Source organism: Oreochromis niloticus, linkage group LG20 (genome assembly GCF_001858045.2).
Source record: "Oreochromis niloticus isolate F11D_XX linkage group LG20, O_niloticus_UMD_NMBU, whole genome shotgun sequence".
In the NCBI taxonomy this organism is placed as follows: Eukaryota; Metazoa; Chordata; class Actinopteri; order Cichliformes; family Cichlidae; genus Oreochromis; species Oreochromis niloticus.
In genome coordinates, this window is record NC_031984.2 from 9,199,794 (window position 1) to 9,220,108 (window position 20,315).

At 38.8% G+C, this 20,315-nt stretch overlaps 2 protein-coding genes across 3 annotated transcripts in view; one reads left to right on the forward strand and one right to left on the reverse strand.

Moving 5' to 3' along the window:
* Positions 1-232: 232 nt before the first annotated feature.
* The window catches only part of LOC100711444 (solute carrier family 26 member 9), a 30,091-nt gene continuing 10,008 nt past the window's right edge, over positions 233-20,315 (reverse strand). The window contains exons 22-23 of the mRNA XM_025901283.1: positions 880-953; positions 233-462 (exon numbers count right to left, since the gene is read on the reverse strand). Coding sequence (XP_025757068.1) covers positions 940-953 — 14 coding nt within the window. The 3' untranslated portion in view covers positions 233-462; positions 880-939. The remainder of the gene's footprint in view (positions 463-879; positions 954-20,315) is intronic.
* On the forward strand, positions 11,750-15,174 carry tmdd1 (transmembrane and death domain 1). Of its 2 annotated transcripts, XM_025901284.1 has the most exons (6): positions 11,750-11,781; positions 12,377-12,399; positions 12,768-12,959; positions 13,265-13,384; positions 14,234-14,377; positions 14,841-15,174. In XM_025901284.1, exons 1-6 carry the CDS (start codon positions 11,765-11,767, stop codon positions 15,074-15,076), a joined length of 732 nt encoding a protein of 243 aa, XP_025757069.1. In that variant the 5' UTR covers positions 11,750-11,764; the 3' UTR covers positions 15,077-15,174. The 2 variants fall into 2 exon arrangements, with proteins under 2 accessions (XP_025757069.1, XP_003439126.1); XM_003439078.4 differs by lacking the exon at positions 11,750-11,781 and having other exon boundaries at positions 12,279-12,399.

Genomic DNA, 20,315 nt, shown 5'->3' on the forward strand with positions numbered 1-20,315 from the left:
GCCTAAAGCACATGTAGAGCTCGGTCTGAGTCCTCGGTAAAACCTCACTCCAAACTTTTTTCCCTCTGGTATACCAGTACCATTGCATGAAGCATGTCTGTCACTTCCCTTAATAATTCTGATGTAAAAGACTGGAGAACACCAATTCACAAAGCAGCAAAAGAGGTCATTGTGTTCTTTTAGTAGAAGAAATTGTATTTTTTTACTTCCCTTACACAATATTTTTGCACATGTATTACAGGTAATAAAGTTATAAAACCTGGTATCCAAATACTATAATTGACATTCAGTTCTTGACACTTTGATGGCCTGATACAGCTTCCTTTGTTTTTCTTAAAGTGGGCTAGTTTGCACAGACACCACATATTCTGACATATTCTTCAGTTAGTGCAAGAACTAGAAACATGCTCCATCCTGTCAGCATTCCACAGTTCTGCTGAAACTCTTCTGGAAAATTCCTGCCTGAAAAGAAAGCAGAAGAAAAACGCGGGAGGAGAATCGGAGTAGACAGCAAGAGAAACTAAGGGCATTTTTAAAATCCTTGACTAACTGTAAAATAAATCTTTCATTGTTGGATAAATCCACATCAGCTTTATTCTGAGAAAATCTGTGTAGACTTGCTTCAGGTCATAACAGAATACAAAACCCTTCCCGAGGAAGTAGGGTTATCCCAGAAGAGACATCCAAATGTCATGAATCTACACAGCATATAGGAGATTACCAGATAAATTCCCATTAATTTTGAGCTTCACAACAACTGAATAAAAAATGCCAAGAATGAATATTTATCGCAAAAAAAATTGCTTTCAATCTGATCCCAAATCCAGAATACTTTTTTTTATCTACATGTAAAATAGGACATATTCTGGCTATGCATACTTTCAGTGGAATAAACAGGTCCGTGTAGAGTTATACATCTGACATCGCTGTTGCCCTCGTCTAAAGAGCTTGGCCTATGAAGAGAAATCAGCATTAGATGTTGATACATAATTTAGCTTCTCAGCTGTGTTATTCAACCTTTGCCACCAAATAAATATGTAAAGGCAGTGGCTGTGGATCTTATTTTCAAAAGTCAGAAATTCATTCTTCTCCTCATGTTCTATTCAGATAAGCAGTGGGTAAAAAATGAACAATAACTAGATTACAAACCCTCAGCTTACTTCCATCTGACTTCTGCAAACACAATAGTGGAATAATAGTCTGAAGGGTGAAATTAACCAACCTCTGTCTGTGTTTAGGGCAATGCTGATGTTAGAAAAATTAACTTGATGATATTTTGAGTATGTGTTCTTTTCAAGGTAGAACAATATTTACACCCATCATAACGACTTTGGTCAAAAAGCTGGTCATTTATTGAAATTTAGTATTCTAAATTATAAGTGTGAGCACTGTAAATAGACATATAAAAGGTGAAATCAACATATGCACACACTTAGATAGTACACAAAGATACACAACACACCTGCAATGTGCATCTCGCATATGCACTTGGCACATTTTGTTCAGCCTTGCAGCCTACATGGACTGTAATTTCCCAGAAAAACATTCAGAATGAAAACCTTGTGTCACACATTCACAACAATTCACGCCTCTTCTCGTGGGAACCAAATATTATACCTGTTCGTCATGCAACAAACACATTATTTTTGCCTGATCAGTTTTCATTGCTTTGATTTTTAAATACTGTACAGGTTTTTTCAAGTCATGTGTCATTCTGTGATGAAACAATAGACAACTGAAAAACGAATAATTTGGTAGCCCTGGAGAAATAGGAGTCAAGTTTCTTCCTTAGTAATAACAGCACCTTCAAACACAAACAAACCCTCTTCCAGCAACATCATCCACCACATACCATAAGAGGTTCTTAGGAGCAAGTTAAGACTAAAACATGTCGATACATGTAGCCATATGGTATAATAAAAACAGTCATACTCATAATTCTATTGGGTTGTTTTATAATTATATCAAAGTGCTAACTGAGCCTATAAATAGCCTATCATGACTTTTAAATTACCAGTAAATTGTAATCAATTAAAACAGATCCAAGAAGTATAAGTGAGCTTTTGTTCACCTTTCTGACAGTTATTATTGGTCCACAGTATCACTTTTTTATTTTCTGACTGTTACCAGTGATGTGCTCCTACTGGCTTGCCTTGGATTATCTGGTAACTCCTTGACTTTGAGGAAAACAACTCTATGAAAGGTGATTTAAGCTTTGACAGCCTAAAAGCTGCCCAGGTCCACCAATCCTTTGAGAGATTAGGTGCTTCAGAAAAGCAGCGGGAGTGTTGTTGTTTTGTGAGGATTATAACTGCTCCTGAGCTTTACAAAAACATCTTACTCAGTTGTCAGCTTTGGTTATATTTTTTTTCTAATACTCCTTTAAATTAATTTTACAGTAACTGATTGTTCTCAATACAGCTGTCATTGAACAGTCAGAGTTTAAAGACCAGATCTACACACTGTAATAGTGTCAAGTTCAAAAGATAGTAAAGACAGTAATGTTGACTAACCACCTTGTTTCCTAAAGTAGTCTAGTAACCAATCATTGTGATAGTCCAATGCTAAGTCTGTTAATTCTCAAAGCTATCACATATGTCCCTTTGCACATGCATAGTTCACAACAAGACATATAAGAAAATCAACCTAAAAGTAAAACAGGAAGTAACCAAAATACAGAGAAGACTGAATCATAAAGCCATACTATAACACTTCACATGAAGACAGAGACAAGACACACAGAAGGCAGGAGGGAGGGAGAAACTAGAAAAATAAAGGACCATAATAAAACCAATAAATATACAAGGCCATGGCTGGCAGTTGGTGGGGATAATGCATCTTGAGATTCTATGTAAAAGACTACAGAAGTTACTGTAATTTTGCCATTTTCCCATATGTGTCTTTATAGTAATTCACAGGAACATTTTCTCACATATTATCCCGCTGTTTATGGGGAAGCTATAAATACCCTCAGCTGACAATACACAGTGAGTTTTGGGAACTGCCTGGCATCACTTGCTGTCTCACATTTTATTCAGGTCAGTTCTGCTGGAATTTTTTTGTATTGCTTTACAATCACACCTCCTCCATATTTCACAGAAAGAGTGTGAAATATGCCATTGAGAAATTAGTAGCTACAATAGCATCACTTATGCTTTTTTTTTTTTTAACACAAACGAGTGTTGAAGTCTATACTAGCACTGTGCCAGTCAAAACCTGCCAACATAATCAAATGTTTGAAATTTTCATAATACTGTGCAAGTAGTTTTGATCACAGCAGGGTGACTAGTAGCTATTGTTGCAGAAAAAAAATTCAGCATCTAAAATATATCAAATCCCACAGATCAGTCTGCACATTATACTTTTGGGAAATCTGAGCAATACGAGCAATACGACTTTTTTTAACTACTGAAATAAAAATCTTGTTATGTTTTTGTTAAGTTTGGGACCCTTTTGGGATCTTTGTTTTCCACTGTTTTTAGTCCCTCTGCTAATATTCATTTTGTTCTGTGGAATTGTTTTGTTTTTGTTTTTTTGTATATATGACATTCCATTCTCCTTTTTTTCCACATGTCAAAGTGAAAAACTTGTTTACTGTTCTTTTGAGAAAATCACAAATATGTTGTTAGTGTGTTTGTTGGAGAAAACACTTTCGGTCCATTTTTGTTTTTTGATTTTTTACAAAGAGGAAATCGGTGCACTGTACAGTCAGTCACACCTTTCTCACTTTTTCTACGGATTCTTTTGTCTCTGGATTAACTTCTGACTTTAGAGAATGAGAAATCTAAATTGGCTCTCAGTGACCTCTTTGAGTCCCCTTAGACAGTGTATTGACTTTTTACGCCAAGGTAACCAAACCCAGTGCTCTAAGGTTAGCAGGAAAAGACAAAATCAATTTAAGGGTGAATCTGTGCATCTGAAAACAAGGATTCAAGGAAATCCTTGTTTTCAAGGAAATACACCTTGAATAACCTTTACTTTATTTATCTGAGTTGGGAATTTAGGTCTCAAGTTACATTTAAAATGAAGAATCAAGCTTCACATGAATGTTATCTCCACATTAGTCAGACAGCAAAGTTAAGCTGTGGATACAGAGCACAATTATATACATGATACACAGACAGACTCACAGTCACAAACAAACAATCACAGAGTCCCCCTTTTGGAAGACAAAGTTCTGGCAGTGCTATTTGACCCAAAAGCTCCATGTCTGTTGTGTGACCAGTTTAACTAATGGACTAGATAATCAAAGGGTGTTGGTCATGTCAGTCTCACCTTTTGTCAATAAATGAGTGTTGACCTCTCAACTATGCCTGTCCCCAATCTCCTCCCACAACACACGGAAGCTCTATACGCTCTCATTCAAAACAAAGCAGGAGTAATCGGCACCTTCAGCCTACTGGAATGTTCCCAATTTCTATAGAGAGGCTTAGTGAAAAAACAGACAGGTACGCTGACAAGAAAACAAGCCCAGACTCATTCGCTGGTGAGGCTGCAGTGCAGTGTAAAAACTGGGAGTGTTTGAGAAGTTTTTTTATTTGTGGCCTCAATGAAAGTAACCACATTTGACAGAAAAATGCACTCATAGAAATAATGAAATAATGCCTTTATTACAAGAAGAATTGAAACGATTTTCCACACTTAGGAATTGCTTAGCGTCTGTGGTGTCTTGTACTATACTGCGGTTATGGCAACGACTGGCCATTTATGCTCCAGTAATATTTGGATAAGTCACAATGTTGCAGCAAAAGAGAAGCATTTTAACGATTCCCGCTGCGATGCCATCCCTCCACAGTTATTAGAGCGCGTTCCATGTCAGTGAGAGAAGAGCATAAACACGGGGTGCTGACAGACCCCCTGTCTCACACATGAATGGAAGAATTATCCAGCTTCCACCTACCCCAAGAGATTCATTTTGGGACACAAGTTTTTGCATGTAGCACACAGTGCTCCAATTAAGAATTATTTTGAACCATTTACAAGCATATGCAGTCAGCTGGAAGGAGACACTCAGTGGCACTTTGCACTCCCCTAATAATATTATGAGTGTTGTAAAAACTACAATACCAGATATCCTTCTAAAATGTAGTGGAAGTGGAAGTAAAAGCGTATCAGTAACATAAAATTAAAAAAAACTCCGGGGGAGCACAAGTACTTGTTTCTTGCCTTTTACTTGTCTTCGGTAACACAGGTTTCATCGCTTAGCAAAAGCTTTGCTCAGCTGCTTGCTGATATTGTTCGCTCATTCACGTTATGTACTTGTTATAAAATGCCATGACCTGGGAAGCTACAGAACTACACATATCTAGATATAAAAAAGACTCACTAAGTAGAAATCTCACCTCTTGTAGGCAGCTGGCATCAGAGAGTACTGAATTTGCCTGAAACTGCTTCCATTTGGCCTCTCATCAATGTTATTTTCAGCAATTTTTAAAAACTTAAAGTGTTGGACATTCAAGGTAATTGCATGTCTTGGCTGCCGGGGATAGCTTAAATTACAAATTTGATTATTATTCAGACTTTATTTATTTATTTAGTTTACAGTGACAGTGATTCTCAATAAGACCTAATCACATTGCACCATATTTGTCTAGCGCTCACACAAATCATATTCACTGAGAGCCTTTGTTATTTTCAGCCCATTCACACAGCCCATTTGTATTCTGGGTGTGACATTTCGAATCTGCATCCAAACGGGGAATGAAATATTTATGCTGCAAAATGATGGCACTCTTCATTGTCAATTTGCTTGAACATAAAAGTGCATTAGAAGGTGGGTGCATTCTTGCCCAGGCAAATCAGAACAGAATCAGCCAATGAGGCATCGAAGAGAGAAAGACGGAGGGGAGTATCAAGGTAGAAGGAGACAACCTCTGGGCAGCCTCAGGCTATAGAGCCTGCAGACACAGCCAACACCCACGAATCTCACGCAAATACATTCAAACTGCAACATGTGCTAAAGGCCTCTAAAGCGAGCATCAATACTTAAAAATTAATAGCGCTTTTATTTTATTATGCAAATATTATTTAGGTTTAAATCGGTGGGAGTAACAATTGTGGTACATGCAATAAAGCAGATTCATAATGCAATGTTTTTGATATTACATTCATTAATAAATATTAAACATCTGCACCAGATGTGATATGTCTACAATATGTAACATTTCCATATGTCATCAGTCACCACATTTCTAGATTATTATACATGTCATACATTGTTTCATTGCATTTTACTGTACATACAAATTAGATAGATAGATAGATAGATAGATAGATAGATAGATAGATAGATAGATAGATAGATAGATATACACTGGCATGCCCATGTGGCATTGCAGAGACTTTCTAAATACTGTGCTGATGCTCTCACATTCCTCACAGTGACGTGTTACAATGGAGCCATCGCTCTTTGTTGTGCCTCCAGGGACTGCAGTGCACTGAAATACAGCACCTTTTCATTCAACAAATCTCTGTCATAAGGGTCAATGCTCACCCAACAACATCTCTGAATGACTGTGTTTTGTTGCCAGTAACCTTGCTTGTTCGGTGGAGGTGCAGCGTTTTTGAATCCTCTGGAGTGAATGCACCGTTGACCAACTTGTTAAGTTTGAGGTATGCCACACACTGGGACATAAAATACCAGTTTAAGGTTAAAAGAACAGCATTTCAATCATGTTCTTTGCAATGAAAAGAATTGGGATATTTTGGGATATCATAGCATCAATATGCTTAACAAACCATGAGACAATAAAACTTGGTAAACTAAAATTATGTAAGAGCAGATGTGATATGAAGCGCCACATTACTTAGGAGCAGTCAAATCAACTCAGCAGGCGGTACACGTCTTAGAATACTTCATAGGACAAATATGTGTTGTGAAAGTGGATTTTCGTGGAAAGGAGGTGTTGTTTAACATCAGGGCTTTTGATTTCTTCTGAGGCAGCTTGCCCAAAAACAGCACCCTCTTTTATCAGAGACTTCAAGGAGACATCAGTTGATGTGTTTGATGCATGCTGATACATGCTGCCAGTCTGGTAAAGTCTGACTGTGAAAACGGAAGAAAATTGTTTTCTTGTTTCTTTGTCTTTTTCTCTCTTTTGTTTATGCGCATCAACATTTTTAACTAAACAGCATTATCCCTTCTAACAATTGACCGTTTGCTCTGATATAACCAACAGAGCTAAGAAATCCTCCTGCAAAGTCTTTCTCTGTGTGTTTAGTAAGCCAGCCACAGGGCCTCTTTCAAACGGTATGTTTTTAGAGGCTCGTTTTTCAGCTGTCACCTTCCAGTGGTCCAAAAGATTACCCTGAACGAGTCACTCTGTCCAGAGCTATCTGGCCCACACCGAACACAAAGGTAAAGCACGACCTGTCTCTGGAGAACAACAGCTCATAACTCAAAGATATTGGTGTCCTTGTCAATAAAATCACACATAAAGAAGATTGGGCTCAAATGAATGTACTCTCCAGAGGAATATCTTGTCAGGTGAGGCATGGTGCAGCTCTCTACCTCAGGAATGTCTCAGTGCTGTTCTTCCTCACCCATCCCCCACAACTCTGCCATTGTGAGTTGAGGGAAGGAATGCTTTTCAAAAAGTTCACAGTGACGGATGGCTGGTGTCGCCCCGTTTTCATCTAAGGCTAAACATAGGATACATACACCAAGCTAGGAATCTCTTGCTAAGAAATACATGCATGCTATTCAAAAATTATTCTGTACCAAAACAAAGTACCACTGACTAAAGCATACATAGCATACAGTTGTTTTATCATCTACTATTTGTGGTTCACAATGATCTTAGAAGGGACTGATCATCAGGAACGTGACAGTAAAGATATACACATTTAACTAATTCCAAAGGCTGTTTTTTCTTCTTGCCATAGTTGCATATTATAATTCAAATACTTTACTATAATGGCTCAGAGATGCTCTGGTTTAATGAAGAATTCAGTTTACTCTAGAGGGTGAGATGAAAATGAGCAAATTACAGCAGAGACTCATCAAATAATGAACACAAAGCCCTTAATATTACATGAAATCCAGTCTTTCATTTGTAAGTTTTTTGCCTCCTTTGGGGGCTTCCTTTAAAGCCTTTGAAGTGAATAAGATGTTATGTCTATTATGTTAATAAGAGATCTAAAATATGATGATTTTACTAATACTGTTGTAATGGTGTTCACATTTTGGATTTGGGAGCTTTACTTTTACTTCTGTGTTATTATTTTTATTTGGTTTCTTTTTTCAGTTCTGCTTCTTAACTCTTGGTAATAAAATTGTAGCACATGGCAGGGTGTGGCAGATTTTTTATGACTGAGGAATAGGTGGTCCTACTCAGGTGCTTGAATGTTATTGGTTGAGACAGTCCTCTAAAACACCAATACCTGGATCAGGTAGAGAAAAAAGTCAGAGGGAAGCCTAGTAGCTCTTTGTCAGCTGCACCTTCACTCCCTCCTGAAGACTTCTTTGAGCATTTTTGTTTCATTTGCTTTCCATTCACTGAGTCACTAAGGAAATGAAGGAGCAAAAGGGTGAGTGATGCGTTTAACCCAAGGTACAGTATTATTTTATTCAATGAAAAAGCATTAGATATGAATTTAGCTTCTACTACTGCATATCATAGCTAGTCGCTTTTAAGTGTTTGTGGAATTAACCTGGAGACATCATTTGTGTTAAGGTGCAGCATAATCAGCAGAGATTTTTGAATATAAGAAGTAGTAATGAAAGTGTGCAAGGCTAAGTGCATAAAAGAGAAAAAAAGTACTATAGGAAAACTTCAGGTGTGGAGAGTGAACACTCTGTTTCCCCAAGACCGGGACTCTGAGGTATACAGATAGCACGGCTGGCCACGGTGGGCTCGAGGAGACCTGTGCTGCAGTTGCATCACTGATGACTAAACCGTCATTCAGCTCAGGCCTGTGATAACGTGCCAGAGCTAAGGATTTTAACAGCAGCCTGAAACCCTCGAGCCACAAAGAAGGGCAGGCCTGGTCTCGCTCAGGCTCAGGCTCAAACTTAAACTAAGGGAGAGGCCAACATCCAATTCCTGCCGCACTCATTGCCACCCCCTCAACCTCGGAGGCTTCCTCATAAATCTCACAGTCCCAATTGCATGCTCTGCACCAACTTCCAGGTTCTGCCTCTATCTTGAAGCTTAACAGTGAAAGTAAAGCTCAAGGCATTCCTTAATGTAACTTAGGAATCAATGTTCCTGCAAAAACACACTGATTTTGGTATATTACTTTTGGGGAAACGGATGAATCGGAGCCAGAAAGAAATTCAGAGAAGAAGGTTGAAGAAAACTGCGCCGTGTTTTGGCAATGTACATGTTTATCTTTAATTTCAGACGCTGCCAGAATATTCCATGTGTTCTATCCTTCATTCCACCGGAGTCTGTATCTGTATTTGACCAGATTTCAGTGGTGTGAAGTGTAAGAGACATGGAAATACGACTTCAGTCACAACAGCAGAAGGCAACCGAGTCATAGGTTATAAACGTAGCAGTTTGAAGTTTCTCAGTTTGTACCTGCTGTTTTATGGTTTGCATTTTCAATGTTGGAAACTTCATTTCTTCACAAGGTGCTTCTGTTTATTCACTGTTGTGTAGTATAGTTTATGTACTTTTTGTGTGAAATATGCTATGCATACTTTTCCATCAATATATACTGCATTGAAAAACTGGTTAATATGAATAAATTTTCCTAACCTTGTGCCCAGTGTTTCTTTTTTTTCTAAAAGTGCAACATCTCAAATCATTACAGAGCTATTATACCACCCACACCCGAGTTTCCGTGGTTCTCAGCCCCAGAGCATGATTTTTTTTCATTAGCCAACATGGAGAATTTAAGACTCAGCCCACACAAACAACCTTTACTGTTTGGCAAATGAAGCTTATTAACAATTTAAAACATGCCCTCACTGTAGCCCACACAATAACGCCATTAAACATGTTTCTTGGTGCTAGAGAGATGCCTCTCCACTACTCCCATCACACTTCTCTCCAGTAGCGCACATTAAAGGAAAAAGCAAAGATAATAGTCTTTGCTGTTTTACTTTTCCATTCCTGAGTGTTACTCTGTGCAAGATTTCAGCATTTTGTGATGCAGATTCCATGTGTGGGCTATGCTTTGCAGCTTTTATAAAGTCTATAACTACAGGGTTTTCTTCTCCTTTTTTTTAAGCCAGACTTAGAGATTTTAAGAACCGTGTCATTTAAAATAAAGCATTGCATCTCAAGGTTTGTGCTCATCTGTCTTTATGGCAGGGGTCTGTCTGAAACAATAATAGCAAAACAGAGCAAAGCAGCATGTTCTTGGCTCGTGGTTATGCATGTGGGTACATTCATGTCAATATAAACTCAACCTCTTTTTCACAGTGGCTTGAAAAATATTTCGATTTTTTCCAAGTGGCCTCTAAAAGGTTTTAGATATTTGCACTACCAGGCTTTTAAGTGCATTGCTACAAGCAATGTGGGGGTTTTTTTCAGACAGCAAACAAACACAATTGGGACAATAAAAAATGTGCAAGGCCTGACGAAATGCCCCCAGACACAGACGAATAACAAATCAAAGGAAAATCATGAACTCTTGACCTCTACAGTGAGGGGATCCGGTTCCCTGTGTTTTGGTTTGGGGGCGCATCTCACTGGGATTTTTTTTGGTTTCAGCATTTTGCTTTAGAAGAAGCATTCACACCTAAATCAATACAAATTAGCTTTGAGTCAAATCCTATTATCCTTTGAATAATTATTTTTATACTAATGGAAGTGGTCTACTCCAGGATTACAATGTCCTTATAAACAGGACACAAGCAGTCTCTAAAATGTTTGATGAGTATGAAAATGCCAGTAATGCAGTGGCTGAATCTTTTGCCTATGCACGAAGGCACGAACAACATGTTACACCATGCTCTCCATACTGATGTTGCCCGAGTGAACAGGTAAGTAATGTGAAAACACACCCCTTGTGTGAAGCATGCAGAATTCATCTCACTATGGTAACAAACACAGCTCAAAACAATAAACCAAAGAACAAACTAACAATACTCACATGGATCCTACATCAGACTTAAATCTTGTGAAATCTTGTGAGTCAATCCATCCACTATGTTGCTACAGGGAAGTGGCATCTCCTTATGCACGCTTATAAAAGAGAGTGGCCAACTGAAAGTTAAAATCATCATAATGCGCTAAATGTTTCAAATACATTTCAAGCAATTTGGGTTGTGACAAATGCAGGACATTTACTTATGAGATAGGATTGTTAAGTTAATTAAAAAATGTGTGATTACCAAGAACATATTTGGGGTTGGGGGAGGGGGCAGGCTTCATAGCCAGCTTGATAGGAGGTGTTAAAGTTGGAGCTATAATCAGTGACAACATCCATAGATACAGCTGTTACAGGACAATGTGAAGGGCCGGTGAAATGTCATCCTCTGTTGACCTTTTTTACCAGTAAGCAAACAAGTATTGATGTAGAGAGGCAGGACACCTTTTCTGTTCAGTGCAAGAACCAACTCCTCAAATCACTTCATAACAACTGAGGTCAGAGCCGCTGGGTGGTAGTCATTTAGTCATTGTATCTTTTTTCAGCGCAGTGCTTGTGATAGGGCTGTCCACAGGCTTGGTTTAATAAATTGATGGCTGCTTGTGAGTGATTGCCTGTTGGAGTCAGACTGTGGCTGTTTGCAGAGAGGTTGCTTCCAACAAGCCAACTTGTGCGACTGTCTTCCAAACAAAAGTTGCAGCCCAGAGTTTGACGGTCTTGCATGATTAAGGTTGTCAGGTTGTCATTCTTTTGTAGCCATTGTAATAAGTTTTAAGTTTTTTTTTTTATTCCTGTTGAAGTTTTGAAATAAACTAAGATGGTTTCTAAGAAGGTTTTTTTTTTTTTTTATGTTTATTGTCTGTCCTAAATGGGAAATAAAATAAATGACCTGTAGCTGCAAAACACCTGAAAATCATGCTTAATAAATCTTTTAATAAGTATTTTTTTAATACTCTTTTTTTTCTTGTTAGAATTTTCCATTTCCCAAAATGAAGTTAACTATTGTTATAGTTGTTTTACATCCTTGTAAAAGAGATTTTCTAATCTCAATGGATATTTTTTTCTGTTTAAATAAAGATTTTTTTTTTAAAAAGTTGTTAACTATAATCCTTGACATACAATAGATATATTACTAATCAAAAATATTTATGAATGATTAACAAAAAATAGATTCCAGTCATGTTCAAAACAGTTACGTTGTTTACATTTGAATTCTAGATCATTTAGACATTTGGAAATAAACATCCTTGATTGTTAGCAGCATTAAATCAGTCTACACAGCTGACATGGACATTTTGAAATTTTGTTTCTCTTTCTTCTTTCTGTTACACAGTTCAACAATCGGAGAGGACACAGGTGAGAGAAAATGTTCTTATGCTGGGTTCGTATCCATTAGCAGACAGCAATACTGGAGCTGACACAGGAAGTATGAAATTTGTGATTTTCCTGTTCTCTGTTATAAAGTATGAATTATTGAGTTTCTATGCACTGCACATGAGAAGGGTAAAATGACAGTTTCACGCCATAAAAGCGGCACTTGTTAATTGAAAGCACAGCCGTGCTGCAGAAATGTTCTGTTGTGTCTGCACCATGCTTCATTAAGCATGACATTTAATGTGACAGCTGATTTCAGTGTAGGGTCACGTTGCCATGTTGTTGGTTAGACTGGTGGTCTTCCTTGAGTTTATGCACCACTTTTAGTAGTTTGTGTCGTGGCTGTTTAGTGGCGGAAGACATTGATGTCCAACAACTGGCACGTTTAGTGGAGATGCTGACACCTAGGGAGTGTGAGGACCTCCTGTCTGCCCTCTCTCACCCAGAGCAAAACATATTTGAGCACCTTCAGCGCCTCTCACCAGAAAACAATCTGCTAGGTCTCCAGCCTCGAGCCAAGAGAGAGGCTCCTTCTGCTCCAGGTTAGCTAAACTTCTACATCTGAGGATGAGAGCAACACATAAGTCACAAGCTTCTTATTTATCCATTAAACATTAAGTGTCACTCTTCATTTCAATGCAAAAATAAGTTATAGAACAAATAATGCAAAGTTAACTTTTTAGAGAGAGATGAAAAGACACTATGAGCTGTAATAAGGTACAAAGACAAAGCGCACCTTGAGACCTGTCTGTTTCTCACACAGCCAGCTCAGCTTAGAGAGTTTCTGGCAGCAAACTGACAGTCAAAGAAAAGTCTTTCTGAGGGCCATATGTTTTGTGTTTACTAGATAGTGAAGCCCAGTGCCAAACGGCCCTGACAGACTGGCTGCTGAGGTACGGCGAGAAGACCTACTATGACAGGCTTTCACGTGCCTTGCATCACATCGGCAGAACAGACATCGCCACTGGTGAGAATAATGGTGACTCCTGCCTCCTGTAGCATGGAATCATTTATTTTTAAACAGAACAACTGTGTTGTGCTACTAATGTAATGGTTTTCAAATTAAAATGGCTGACTTTTTATACACAGTACAGTGTTGTTGATAGGAACAAATCCCTATGAGCAGACATCACAGCATGTCCCTTGACAAAAGGAAATTAGAACAAAGCCTCATTTGGGTACATGGCAGTGTATTTTCAAAATTGGTTTATTTCGGTCAAGAAGGCCTCCTCAAGATTTTAACAACAGTGTATAATTGCTTCATTACTCTGAGATTTATTTTAATTGGAACTTCAAAAGTGGCATATTTTGCGGAATGCCAGTCTTTGGCATGTGCTGCAGTCCAGTGTGCACACAACTCCACAGCCGAGTGGCGTTGGGTAGAGGGAGGTGTAAATGATCTGACAGAGGACTCAGTGGAGCTGACACCAGCCACAGAACAAACCATCTGCTCCTTTCATCAGCAGCTTTGGAGTGAAAAAAAAAGACAAGGAAAGGATAGGAAGAGATGAGCTGGAGTTTGGGGTGGGTTGGGGTGGGGTGGGGGCCTTGATGGAAAAGCCTGGATGCAAAATGTAGCAATTATCTTACACTTGATTGCATTTCTGAAGAGATCTACTCATACATCGAAACCTGAGAGATTCATTTTGTTTTATTCTGAAGGACATCAGGAGCTCTCCTGCTAGAAGTAATTATGGTTATTGCAAAAAAAACAACAATCAAATCCAATTTTACAATCTTTTATAGGATACGTAAACACATTCATACCTTGAGATGCAGAGAAATAATGATCGATTGTGTTATTTTGTCTTCACAGAAGTGGGGAAGAACATCAACCAGGACAAAGCCTTGAGCCTGAAGCGCTATGTTGAAGATTATCACAAATATGTCAACTCGTTAAACTTTGTTTCAGACACAAAACACCAAAAGCGCGGACACCAGAGGGTCAGAAAAAGAAAGGGTACTTATCTCAAAGCTTGAATTTTTCACTTTTCAGTTTGGTAGATCATAAAACAGGAAAACATGATAGACAACTAAGTCTTAGCATCTGTGTCCATGCTAAGCCCAGATACGGTGACTACAGATGTCCAAAGGAGATTTCTGGGTTATTCCTCTGGAGACTCCATGAATGACAAATGGTATAATGTTTCACTGAACCCTGAATCTATTAAGTGTTTAGATGAGATGACAGATTAGATTTGGTGGTCGTGGGCATGCTTCCAGCTCATTACTTCTTAGTATCAACACTCTCGCTATACAAGTCATATTTCCCAGGACAGTTAGGAAACCCAAAATGTAATTATCACCTGTCCATTTTGTCAGTCTCCTGGGTGCTTCATTCAAGTTAAAACTTGACAGAAATGCTCCCATAATCCTTTGAGATGGTAAGTGTGTCTGTCCTGTTTGTGCTGTGTGTGTGTTAGTTAGCGATCTGACATGGCGTGACCTGGATCTGATTGTGGAGCAGGTTCGCGTCCCTCCATACCAGAAGGGGCCTTTGGATGTGGCTCTGCCAGTATTGTACGGTCTTCTGTTGGGCTTCGGGGGCACCTTGCTCATAGGCACAGCTTTACTCCTCATCATTGTCCACATTTCTCATGGAAGGCCTCAGAACTGTCACTCCAGAGCCACCAGCAGTTCCAGCAGTAAAGTCATGTGATTTGGGGAGCTTCTGGGATGTCAGATGTAAACATTTCAAATATCAAAAATGAAATAAGTGCACAAAAATAAAAGCTGAACATATTTTGTCTTCTTTGGTTTTGCTGTTCTGGTAAGTCCTGCAGAGAAACATGCCCTAAACATTTAATCATCACCAGAACCAATGCAGGACCTAAATATCGATTTAAAATCACTACTGCTAATTATGATAAATGTGACAAGCATAATGTAGTTTGAGATAAAATAATTATCCTTGTGTGTATTGCTAGACTGGTAAGTGTTATTGTCTTGCCAGTGGGTAGATGACTGGTACTGTGACAGATGCGCTGGAACCCAGCCCTTACACCAAAGGTTGTTCCGGTGTTACTGTGATAGTGATGCCACTTTCCATTTCCCCTCCAAGTGACGGCAACGTGCCCGTCTGGCATCGAAGAACAACTAATTATCCAGCCTGGCGCCTGCTTCCCCGGAGCCTGCCGATACCTCCACAGGCAATCCAAAAGACTAATAACAATGACAATGCTAGCAGACAATGGAGCACTCTTGGTTGTGATGGCAGCTTCTAGCGGGTGACAAAGCCAAACAGAAAACACAGGGCTATATTTTTTTGAAAGTGTAAAGTGGGAAGGACTCTTAGCAAGCTGAAATAACTTGATATTTGAGATGGAGTAAGTCAGTCCAGAATTGGTATCGGAAGACTAACAAAATAAAAGTGTCTAATTTCAAATTTACTTTGTTGACATGTGCAAGTTTTAATTAAGAAAAGCATTTTCTCCGAATATTTTTTTTAACTTACTCTGCTGAGACAAACAGTTTCATAATTGCAAGATAGAAAACAAGCTCACGGCGCTGGAGTACTTTCGAGCTTCTTGTTTCTTACTCTAACACTACTTTCTTCGTCATAATTGAACTAATTACTTCATTATACAAATCTGGCCTAATGTGCTTCAGGAGTCAGACAGCTTGGATTAACAGTGGCACTAAGCAGCAATTACCGACTATTAGTTCATAAATCAACATTTAAACAAATTATAGTGCCAAGCAAAGCTGTATGAGCAAAGCTCTAAGACCAAAAGTGTGTGCAGAGTTTTGTCTTATTACCGAAGCACTGGCATAAAATCCTAGAACATTGTAAGGGTTCCCTTTACAGTGATGCCATTTGAATTTGAATCTTCTTGTTTTGCCTTAATATTCAAATGCATAAGGCAATTCACACTTCTTTGACTTTGATTTTGAAAATAAAGATGCATTACATTGCCGGAATGTAGCCTTAAACCTGCAGCATGCAGTAATGACATTTTGTAACAGTTTGTCTTTCTCGCCATGTATCTTTAAACAACATTGTGTTTCACCTTCATCGCTTAGCTTCCCAGGTGGCACAGTAAAACTCTTCATGACAAAACTTCCTCTGTCCTTCAGTTTTCCCCTGCTGGCTGTTAGGATCTTGCAGGTGCTGACTATGACAGGTTCACCTGCTGTGGGCTCACCCGTATTTCTGTAACCAGTGGAGAGGAAAGCCAGAGTTCTGTATGCCTGAATGACTCACAGAAACAACATGCCACATGGGGCCTGCATCATAGCTGTGACACTCTTTAGCATAGAGAAGGTCCCACCAGAAAGCTTAGTTTCTAGTTACTTTGTCAACTAAGGTTGACAAAGAAAGCTATGAGCACACCATGATCTTGTTGAGGCATACTTCATAACTATAAAAGTATACAATGTGGTGCACCATTTTATATTCTATAAAGTAAAGCCTGATCAGGTGATTGGATTCAACCCCATCCTTTAAGATTCATGTCCTTTCCAGAGATCTGAAGAATAGGCCAGCGTTCATTTCAAGCCATTCTCATGCAAAGGATGTAGCAATCACAGATAGCATGGATGAATAGAGAGAGAATGTGACATGAAATTGACATTTGCAGCCAAGACGATGCCAGCGTCTGAAGGTACGGTTTCCAGGCATATCCATTCTCATGTTAAACAGAAGCTTTTTTTTTTCTGTGGTTTCTTTTGGTTATTTAATAGTTTGTGGAGCAGCTTATCAAACTGGATTCTCTGAGGAGGACACATCTGTCTCTTGTCATTGGCTCAGCTTGGCATAAGGAGTCAAGTGTTTGTCTGGATGAAAATGTAGACGGACTGGATGTAATGCGTGCCAAGGGGACGCTCAGACAGAGGGCTGCGTCCTTGATGTGCTGAGGCTGAGCGTTCTGCACCAGGGCCTCAGGGGTGTGCTTAGTGTCACTAAAGGCTTTAACTTCCCCCTCCCTCCATTTGCATCTTCATTCATCTGCAGGGCCACTGAGGTGCTGCAGTCCCCACTCAACCATCACTCTGTCTTTGCTCAATATATATGGATCACAGGAAACAAGATCACAACACCAGCTCTTTTAAAGTCATACTTTTTTTAATCGCCTCGACTTCAGCTTTCACAACTTTGTCTTTCATGGTTTCCTTGGGGGGCGGGGGATCTGAGACTTCTTCAAAGTTTTTAGTGCTGATCAGACAGGAGGATTTTCTGGGTTAACAGATATAGCCACAGTGCCATCCTGTGGTTATGGCACGTCAATACAGCAATCAACATGATCATTTGATTGCGTTTGTGAATGGGGTTGAACCCTACTTATGAGCAATTTTTAATGGCTATAATAAATGTCCATGTTATAAAAGCAGAAAATAATGCATATTGTCCTTTATCGTTTTAAAGTGAGTTTGTATATTGCTTTTATTGCTTTAACTCCAAGAGCAGCCATAGAAAAGCAGTTTCACCTGCAGTTGTCATCTAATAAAATGCAAGAGAAAGGTGAACAGATGGTCATAATGTGATGCAGTTAGAGTTTTAGTGAGTCAGGCGCACTGAATCACTAAGCAGTACTGTGTACTGTTGTCACAATAAAATGCCTCATATGCCTAAACATAGTAAATGGCCAATGCTGGAACTTCAACTTCCACCATAAATCTCCCTTTATTTTATTTTTTTGGGGGGAGGGGGGTTGGGTGTTTTTTTTTTTTAAATAATATCTGTTTGCACTATTCTACTGTATAGAATAGTGCATTGTGTGCAGCAGTTTACATGTTTAGATAAGCATGATGCTTTCAAATCAGGGAATGTTATTACATTTTACAACAGATTAAGTTATTTTAGCTCTAATTTAAGACTTTAGAAAAAGCCATCCCAAAGGTAGGTTGAATTCCCCCAAAGAAAGGTTATGAATAATCAAGAGGTGAGCAACAGCAAAGTCATGGTAACATCTGGTAAAGGGTTTTCAGTAATGGCTGCTTGGCTTGTCAACTTATGGAGATAAAAGCAGAAGATTTCTCCTGTGTGTTTCTGACAGGTGTGTTTCCTCTGAGCCAGAGAAAGGCAGATTTACCCATGAGACATCAGGCATAAAGAGAGCAAGCCGAACTGGTCTCAACTGGTCTGGTATTGAAGCCCATTCCTTTTTTCTGTTTTCCACCTTTTTTTCAGCTTTCAGACTTGCATTTATGGAAAATTTTATGGATCGCTTTCACGTAGAACTCACTGGGATGCTAATATGTTTGTGTTAATGATTCTGCTATATTATGCAGCTGAAGCAAGTGGCAATTTCACTAATGCTTATGCGGTTAATGGTCTCAGCATACTCCATGTGACAGGCATTTGTAGGCACCCATTTATGCCTAGTGATGGTCTCTAAAGTCAAGTGTCTGTTGTGCTGAACAGTTCAGTTCTAAAAGTCTGAACATACAAACACTCCATCAGTGTTGATGGAGATCTTCTAAATTGGGCTGTGAGCTTATCATTCAATTCTCAAACTAAATGAAATAATTGTACAGCAGCTATTAAATTATCATTGTGTAATAACACTCATAACACCCCTGATGACATGCTGCAAAGCCTCATGTGGCTCTGTTCTACACTCTGTGTAGTGTTCTAATGAGTTTTCCCAGCATTGCACCACACTGCGTTGTTTTGCATTGTCTTGTCTAATTTCCCCACTAATACTGAAGGGCTCAGTAAGGAGCCAGTATCTATAGTCATCACTCGGTTTTTTGGGGGGGGAGGGGGTTGTTTTTTGTTGTTGTTGTTGTTGTTTTTAATCTAGTAAGAGACAGGAACACAAACAGCACCCCCCGCTCTGTTTAATGACTTGATAGGATGATAAAACACCTCACTTGCATACCTGTCCAACACAATAGCTGCAAATCTGTCTTGATTAGCAAGGTCAAATTTGTGTATCTCTCTAAAGATTTATGTTCTTGTTTCATGTTTGTTTATGATACTGTTTATGAAATTGAAACCACACAATTAAGTTGTTAAAAACAAAAAAATAAAGACAACTCTGAGTTTTCAACAGAAAAACTCTGCTGTTTGTAGTTTCAATCATTTCATAAAGGTCAGTGGCTTTTGAAATAATTAATTAGCATTGCTATTGCTTTTAATGCAATAGTGGTAGCGTGTAATGAAAGAATTCAGTGCATCTACAAGTTGATATAGGAGGAAAACAAAAATAGCAAGCAGGTTGAACAGCATCTTCAATCAGACGTGGGGTTGTGGCTTAATTCAGCTGTAAATAATTAACCATCTTCCAGTTAGACACGCTGACTTAATGATTTTATGCCTTAATTAATCACAAGAGAACGTTCCATTGTTGGTGCATTTAGTTGCTGCTGAACTACTGGAATGAGACAATAGGCAGCATTAATTAATACCAGATATCACTGGTCACATTTGCTCTTTGCAACTCTGGAAACAAACCCTGTCCAAAGACAATTTGCTGACATTACACAATCAAGATTTATGATGCCCAAGTTTAAAACTAGTTTGTTAATGATGCAGAACAGATCCCCAAACACAGGCCTGTAAAATGCATATGCAAAGCACCAACTGCTGTCAATTGATCAATGTCAGACAACAATTATTTAAATTTACAGAAGTGATATGCTTTTTTCCATCATCCTCATTTCCTCAGATGAGGCTCACAAGCCCACATCCAATTTGCACAACAGTCTTTGGCTTCCTGGGTCTTTATCCAAGCGCTCCAATTTTAAATCTGATTTTGAAAGGTCAGAGCTAAATATTTTTTCAGGGTAGGCGCTTCATAAAAGCATGCGAGCGCTAAATGACAAGGTCCCATAACTCAATGAGAAGATACCCTCTGACACCATGCAATTAGTCTCAATAGTATGAAACCACTGGGCGTGTAAACAAATTTAATACATAAATCTCTTGGTCTCAGATTTCTAAAAGGAACCTT